Source organism: Styela clava, chromosome 14, assembly GCF_964204865.1.
Source record: "Styela clava chromosome 14, kaStyClav1.hap1.2, whole genome shotgun sequence".
Classification (NCBI taxonomy): domain Eukaryota; kingdom Metazoa; phylum Chordata; class Ascidiacea; order Stolidobranchia; family Styelidae; genus Styela; species Styela clava.
Window position 1 is genome coordinate 916,749 of NC_135263.1, and position 8,626 is coordinate 925,374.

At 38.0% G+C, this 8,626-nt stretch overlaps 1 protein-coding gene across 1 annotated transcript; it reads right to left on the bottom strand.

Annotated features, from left to right (window-relative positions):
• Window positions 1-963: 963 nt before the first annotated feature.
• LOC120341022 (AP-1 complex subunit gamma-1-like) lies at window positions 964-4,539 on the bottom strand. The gene has a single exon (XM_078119974.1). The coding sequence runs from the start codon at window positions 4,485-4,487 to the stop codon at window positions 1,962-1,964; it is 2,526 nt and encodes an 841-aa protein (XP_077976100.1). The 5' UTR covers window positions 4,488-4,539; the 3' UTR covers window positions 964-1,961.
• Between the last annotated feature and the right edge of the window lie 4,087 nt (window positions 4,540-8,626).

Consider the following 8,626-nt stretch of genomic DNA (forward strand, 5'->3'; position numbering starts at 1 on the left):
TTTCTGGACATTTACTTTGTGGCTGGCTGCGATATTGGTAACTCTATGTTTTGAGTTCAGATTTCGAGTATTACAAAAATTAGAAATGGAAGCCAGAAAATAAATATTTTATTTTTGTAGTGTTTGCAGTAATTAAACCTTACTAAACGCGACAATCAGACTTCAATAGGGATATTCAAACCATTCTATATATAAACGCATTTTGAGTAAGGTACAATTAATATTAGCTAAAAACTAGAAAAATGCACTGTTATGCACTTTCCAAATATCTTGAGGCAAAGGCATACTCTTCTAAAATAACAGGTCTATATATTAAAGAAGGCTCAAAATTAGACTAAGAGTTATTAAAGCATTAATTAATTGGCAAAAGCCCGGTAATGTTGAGTGAAAACTAGAGAAATAGCTTGCTCAATTTCGGGTGATCATTTGCACGCTTTGGACGATCATCGGTATACTTTGGGAGGGCCCTTTTACGTCATTGTGACATCTTAGTAACATCATTTTTAGATGACATAGTCAGGTAGAGGTTACAAATGGCGTATGCAAATATTGTTGAGCCTAGAAGAAGCCTACACCAGACCTGAAAAATGCAGTAGCAGATAGCATGCTATAGTGCTAGCTTAGAAACTTAATCGGATGGTTCACAATGAGAATTATTATAACAACAAAACGACGATCACAAAATGAAAAAATAAATGAAACAAACAATAGCTTTTTTTGAGTGATTTCTTTTTAACATATTTCTAGCAATTGTAACTGAATTATTTTTTCGAAATTTTAACATTCTGATTTTCTGTCAAAGATATGTAACGTTGAAAGGGCATAATGGAAGAACAAAAAAAAATATACAAAAAGGGTTAGATAGACATACAGTCAACTAAAGAAAATGTAATGCACCGTTGAAAATGATTTTAATTAAAGCATAGTTGGTGATTATGAAACATCTTAATTTTTTTTGGGGGGGGGGGGTGTAGGGGCGGAAGGGCGAGAAATTGATCATACTTGAATAAAAATATACAATTAGTAATTAGTTGGAGTAATTTGTTTGACTGGGCTCCATTTTGAAAACAGATAGAAGTCTTAAAAAAGAGATGGCCTAAACTGAATAATCTTTCACTCCAAATACAATGTAAATTTATATTTCTAAAAATTGAATACATTCTAAATTAAATTCAGCAAAGAACAGATACAATGAGATTATTATTTTACACTTCTTAAATATTCTATCAAGGCTCTTTGGTTTGACTTATAGGCGCTTCAGAAGTGTGTGTACCAATATGGAGGTAACTAATTTTGTTCGCCTACTTTACATCAAGTTGTGTGAAGGGACTGAAACATATGAGCAGGGGGTATATCCACTTGGCTAACACAAACAGTCGCCGAACTCGTAACGGAACTAAAATAGGGAAAATCAAAATAAAATTATGCCCTAACCATAACCTGGTACACATACTATGGAAGTACCGACATATTATACAGGTGTCAAGAAAGTCCCTTTAGTACATTTCAATTTTGATATGAAGTTGGTTCTCAATATATCTTAACCAGGATTGTTGTTTTTCAATCATTTTTACCTCATTTAATACATCTGTGAGGGCCAAAACAATATGGTATCGATAAATTCCCTTTGCAGTTTAAAAAAATTTTGAGACTTTAAGGACCCTATAATATATCAGAAAACCAAGAATTTTAAATATCGAATATAATTCCATAATATACCATTCCGAGTACAATAAGAAGAAAATGCAAACCCAGGATTATTAACTACCCCATATGCCAAGGCCTGATTGACAAAATTTGTTGGTGCGGGAACATTATATTATTACATCATAATTGGTCTAAATTCAAATATAACTATATAAATATATGATCTTGATAGTTTCAACAAAGCCCATTTTCGGGACAGTTTTAGTTTGTGATAATACACTTTTGAGGGGGGCAATGAGCCCACTTGAAACTCTCTACTGCCATGAAGCAGCAGGAAAATTATTCACTTCCCCCATTTCAGTAACAGGTTGTCCGTTGATCGTATATGAGATTCGTAGCCTCATTCTCAACGGCACTTTTCCTGGGTTGTTAATTTTGATTGGCTGTTCTATAGTGCCACCACTGTTCGGTGGAACCACGTTTCCTGATGGCGACAACATCTGGAGTTGTAGCTGCTTCGGTAACGCTGCTTGGAATACATAATCCGAAATTTCAGATGGGGTCTGGTTACTTGTTTTGACATTGATGGAAAGCACTGAGTCTCCTGGCTTCCTATCGAAGTAAAAAATAACTTTCAAACCTCCTTTTTCAAACGCTGTCATTTCTGGAATGAAATTTGTGGCAACAGGAGCCGGGTCACCAAGCATTAGCCCTGCTAACCCGTTAATTGCTGGCGGTGGGGCTGAACCCATAATCCCGTTCGTATTTGGCATAGCGGGTGGGGGAGACCCCATGATGTCATCGAGGAGATTAAGAGAATTACTCATCGGAAGTATTGGTTGTATAGGGGCCCCACCCATGGGCGGGACAATGGGCGTGTCCGATGCTGCGGAATTATTCAAATCGACTAAATCTAACAATAAATCAATATTGCTTTGTGGTGCTGCTGCTTCTTTCACTGTTGCCACATTTTGTTCCGTTTCTCTGTCTTCCAATTCCTCCCCATAATTTGTTTCAGATTCTCTTTCGATCGATTCCGCCGGCGGCTTTTCAAATTTCGGCATCGATTCTAAAACACCAGCACATAGATTATGATGCTTATCCAAGAGTGCACAATATTCCACAGCTCTCTGCTGTACCTCGGTGCTGTGTGAAACTCCAAAGCGCTCAATAATTTGACGAACTCTAGATTCTATGCCTGGTATTCGTGCACTGAGCTTCATTATTGCATTAATAGCATACGCTTTTGTTACGGGATTCGATAATGAACTTTCAATAGTGTCATCAAGAAAATCTAAAATCTGGTCGCCAGAGACTGGCTCAATTACATCTCCAGAATCATGATGCCCTTCAGCTAACTCGTCTCCATATTCTCCAAGACACCAGGATAAAACTTGAACTAAAGGCTGCTGGTCAATATTTTCAGGCATTTTTGCTGCATTTAGAAGAGAATTAACGGCGTAGGAATGTAATTTATCACTATCAGATAGCAGATGTATCAAACTTGGAACGGTGTCGTCTCTAACATAATTACCAGCGGTCGTGAGAACTTTCAACATCGTATCAATATGCCAGCGACGGTTAGGAGCGAATTTTTCCGCAGCTAGAAAGATTCCTGACGCACAGTCGGACTTGAAATCTGGAGGGCAACGGGTCAAAAACGCAAGTAACTCTCTAACAGTTCCTCTAACATTATGGCTATTCACAAGAGCAAAGCACAACTCCATTGCACGACGCAAAATCGAAGGGTCCGGATCTTTTAAACAATCAAGAACAGTGGTGCGATGGCGCTGCACAGCGTTCATATCCGTGTGGACTGTCCTCAGAAGAGAATTCAACGCTACATAGCGGATATTTTTATCATTGTTGAGAAGAAATCGGCCCAGAATGTTGACGGCAAGAACTCTCAGTCCACTTTCAGATTTGATATCCATGATTGTGAGGACCGTTTCATATAAAATTGCATTCCCAACGTTTTTACTAGTTTCAGTATTCGTCGCAACTTGAGCCAATATATCGTTCATAATCTCGCTAGCTTCGCCGTCGTGTGATCCAAGGATTCTTAACAATCGTAAAATACGAACTTGCAAAAATGGGTCACTAATTCCAGAAACATCATGCTCTGGCGAGTATCCAGACATGATTAAATTCTTCAAAATCCGCACGAGAGTCGGGCACAGCTTTTTTAAACTTTTCAAAACCGCTGGACTCGCTCTACACATTTCTGTGATCAAGGACACAGTTGCCAAGGCAACTCCATGGTTTTTATCGTTCAAACACGACTTCGTCAACGGGATAAAATTTTCCATCAATTCTGGTACTTTTCGAACGATTCTACATGCACAAAGAACAGCTTTCTTCTTGATATATCCGTTAGAATTTCTCATTAACTTTTCAACATCAGGTGCAAGATCTCGAGCCATCTCTGCTGATCCGACACTTCCAAGAGCGCAGAGAGCTAAACTGACAACGTACTGACTTGAATGGTCAAGATCATTCTTCAATGAATTCGTCATAAGAAGCTGGACTTCTCGATTTTCATCCAAAAGCAACATTACACCAAGATATCCAATTCTTTTATCAGTAAATCGTGAACTAGGGAGTAATTTCATCGTTTCCAACTGGCCAAAATGAGCAGGAAATCCAAGCATGTAAATATATAATAATTTTGCTACATTACGGCAACGAAACGTGGTATCAGTGTCGCGGAATCCGTTACGGATGTCTGCACATTCTTTATTGATAACAGCACGCTCCTCCGCAGCAGTTTTACAAGCTCGAATATTGCGAATCAAATCTCTCAGCCTGATAGGTGTATGTGTCGTTACATTTGCAAACATTGTGATACAAATAAATGTTTAACCTAATTGTGAGATCTAAAACACATGAAGTAAAAACAGGTGTCTGTTACGGATAAAATTTTCATATTTATCCAGGGGGAGAGGAAATACAATAACAGGGCTAAACTACGTGGAAATTCATAGCTTCTTGTCCATACCCATATATAAATATACCCAACTTTGCATTTGACAGTTTGATTACAAACTGTGGCCAACTGCTTGTATCATAGCATTCAGGAGTTTACAGATTCATTAAATGAATAATAAAGCAGCTGTGATATGGGGATGGACTACTTCAATGACTTTCCGTTGTATCTTCGGGTCTGGTATAGTTTAGTACCACATGTACTTAGTTGACCTGGCTCAACAATTTTTGCATATGTCAATCCTAATCCCCACTTGACTACGTCACCGAAAAATTACCTCATTTCGACGTCACAGTGCCGTAATAAGGCCCACCGAAGTATGCTGATGCTCGTCCAAAACGCACAGACGATCACCCGAAATCGAGCAAGCAATCTTTCTCGTCACAACGATCACTATAGGAGAGAGATCGCCGGCTTTAGCAAGTTCATTATCGGCGGAGCAGATGTCATTTCGGGCGATCGCCCGAAACTAGTTTTTATGTTTGCTTTTTAGCTTTGTTTGTTTATAAAAAGAAGCAGCTAACCAATTAAACTTCACTAAATTCAGCAATTTGTTACCGGTAAATATTATGTGTATATCGCTATTACTCTCTCTCTCTCTATTGGTATTCATATTTCTACACAGGCACGGTAATATAATTTTCAATTGTTTCTTCAATTCTTCATGAATTTCACTCATTCAAATTTTTTACAACTTTACAAGCAAGCTTTGCTCATGAATTTTATTTTCTCGTGTTCATGCACGTTCATGAATTTATCCTAGTATGATTGTATGATTATCGTGATGTATTTTCACTTGTTCGATGAGTGTGAGTAAATGGGCACAAACACTGGTTACAGTACAGCGATCGTTATAAACCTTTATATCAGTACGGCACACTATACAAATCGAGTGACATTGTCCCGTTTCAGAGAAACCAATTTTACAGATGATCAGACACCCCTCCTTTGGTGGACGTCTGGACATTGTTGTCCCTCCGATTTACCAAAGAAAAAAAATGTTACCATAGCATTCGAGAGTTTTCAGCAAAAAACGGCAACTTTGGTCATGTGACGTCCGCGATATATTAAGATTATTATTGAAACAAGCATGGCGCGATATGAAGCATCTGATGTGGTCCAGACGCCCCTTGTTTGTGAGACACATAGAGCGTTTGATTTATTGAGCCAAATGGAGGGAAATTCTTGGAATTTGGATAGTGTGCTGTACTGTATATAGGTTTTTCCCATTTTCCTGTCGCCATTGTCTGTGTTTTTTTAGTTGTGTTCTGTGTTGTAGACAAAAGATCGAAATAAAATTGTATTGTAATCGAAACCCCAGGTCGCTTAAACGTAACGCACATAAATGGCCAATTTTTGTTAAATAACGTAACGCACCTAAATGGCCAATTAAATATTGTTCGGCTTCCTTCTCCCGTTTTTCATGATTCTATGTTAGACTCCCTTAAAGGTGGCGCAGTTTTTTATGATGCTATGTTACACTTCCTCAAAGGTGGCGTTTTGGGGTCTCATGTAGTTTCTTACCTAACATACTTCTAGTGGGCGTAGAATGTCAATTTTTTCACGTATCAATCCTAACCCCAACCTGACTACATCATTCAAAAATAACGTCATTACGACGTCACAGTGACATAATAGAGCCCTTCAAACTATACGAACTGCCATCCAAGACGCGCAAACGAGCACCCGAAATCGAAAAGTTATCTCTCTCGTTTTCTCGTCGCAACGATTCCAATAGGAGAGAGACCGATAACGTCAGTCAGTTCTTTATCGCCGGCGCCAATGCCATGTTGGTCGATCGTGCGTATATTTGGCAAGCTCTATGACGTGATTGTGATGTCGTAGCAATTTAATTTTTGGATGGCGTAATCAGGTGGGGGTTAGGATTGACATATCAAATAATTGTTATGCTACGCCCACTAGAAGCACGTTAGGTACTAAACTACGCGAGACCCGCGTTTTGTGGCAATAAATCTTTCTTACTCTTCTTGCTCGATAACCATGACTGATTTATCGCGTCTCCCTTCATGCTGAAATACATTATTTTATATTTTACCTTATTGTTTGTATACTTTCGTATATTCGGTATGTGAAAAAATAAATTACTGATTCAGTGATTGGGTACTGCAGTACCGTACTGTAAAGCCTGAAAGCCGTAATCCTGTAATCAACAATCCCAGAATTTTGGCTCAACCTCAACCCTAGCCTAACAGTAACAAAACTTAAAATGATAAAATTTTGTTATACAGTTGTCTAAATATAAAAATATGCTCAAGAGTTCTCAGTCATCTGCATATATCTTAGAATCCATTAATCATATTTCCCATTTCACACAAATCTAAAATCAGGCCGATGAATAGAAACTCATTATAGCAGGCAAACACGAAACCCCACACCTTCAGAATTTCCCGGTACCGTAACTGATGACGTCATAGCGTTATTTTGCCATTGTCCGGATTAGCATTAATAGGATTTTCATAATTATTTCGGTAAGAAAAAATCGATAAGGCGCCTTAAGCTCACGGCGAACCACGGCCTTTCGTCCTGTTACCAGTTCATGTCGGGTACGGGATTAGTTAACAAGAGAGCTATGCTCAAATATATGAACACGTAGCTCCACCCAGTGGGAAAAATTTTCATTCAAGCATGAACACACCTGCTCCCCTGATTTCGTTTAGTATGAGCAATGACATTAAACAACATGATGCGCAACTCCGGCATTTTTGGCCGAAGATCGTAATCGATAACACGCTCCAATGCACATACTTGACGAGACGAAAACGAGCGGATGTGTGCTGCTTTCAAGGCATAGCACGAATGATGTTAGTGCTTGCTTTGACAGTTGTTGTCGATTTTAATGATATTTTGGAAAGTTAAGTTAAAAAGAAATCGGAAAAAGGTAAGGTAAATACTATTTTTGTATATCACACCCGGGCATCGCACTGTTAAGCTTTTTCAAATACTACGAAGTTATTAATTCAGTACGGTACGTAGTTGCCCATTTGCTGAAATTGCATATTTAATTACCCCTTATGGTTTCAAATAGTTCATGCATCTCCATTTAGATTTTTCTAACCAATGAGGATATATACGCATTGCTGTAACGTACTATTGCTCAATCACTTTTATTTGCGTATTGATTCAAAGGGTTAACAAGTTCACCTAACATTTCACTCATACCGGTCTATATTGTATAGTATGATGTAATAGTCACGACTTTTTCAATTATTTAAAACGGCCAAATAAGTCATCTATGTATCTGGAGGACACCCTTCCTTCTGAGATTGAAACGCATATAAATTCTCTTACTAATGGTAAGGCAGAAGGTCATGATCGTATACCAATCAACCTTTTGAAAGTTCTAAAAAATATCATTAGCCCTGTTTTATGTAGACTTTTTAATGCTTCAATGTCTCTAGGAATTTTTCCCTGCCATTTGAAAGTAGCCAGAGTTGTGCCCGTATTTAAATCTGGAAATAAGTGTGAAGTATCAAATTATCGCCCTATTTCAATATTATCATGTCTTGCTATTCTTTTTGAAAAATTATTACTAGTTAGATTAAAATCCTTCTTAGATAAACATTCAGTACTAAATAATGACCAGTTTGGTTTTCGTAATGAACATAGCACTTCCCATGCAATAATAGACATTGTCAGTCAGTACTATAACATTATAGATGAAGGCTCAGTAGGTTGTAGCGTATTTCTGGACCTTAAAAAAGCGTTTGATACTGTCGATCACAGCATTTTGATTACCAAATTAAGTCACTATGGTATTCGCGGAGTTGTGAATAAATTGTTTGCGAGTTATTTGCATGACAGAAATCAATATGTGTCATTAGGTGGTTCTGCCTCACTGAGTGGAAAAGTCTCAGTTGGAGTTCCGCAAGGGTCGGTTCTTGGACCAACTTTATTTTTAATACATATTAACGATATCGTAAACGCTACCAATGCCTCAATAAAACTTTTCGCTGATGACACAAGTTCTACGTC

What these genes read in the sequence shown, in the direction of transcription:
- LOC120341022 (XM_078119974.1), bottom strand. Translation starts at nt 4,487, where the DNA reads ATGTTTGCAAATGTAACGACACATACACCTATCAGGCTGAGAGATTTG.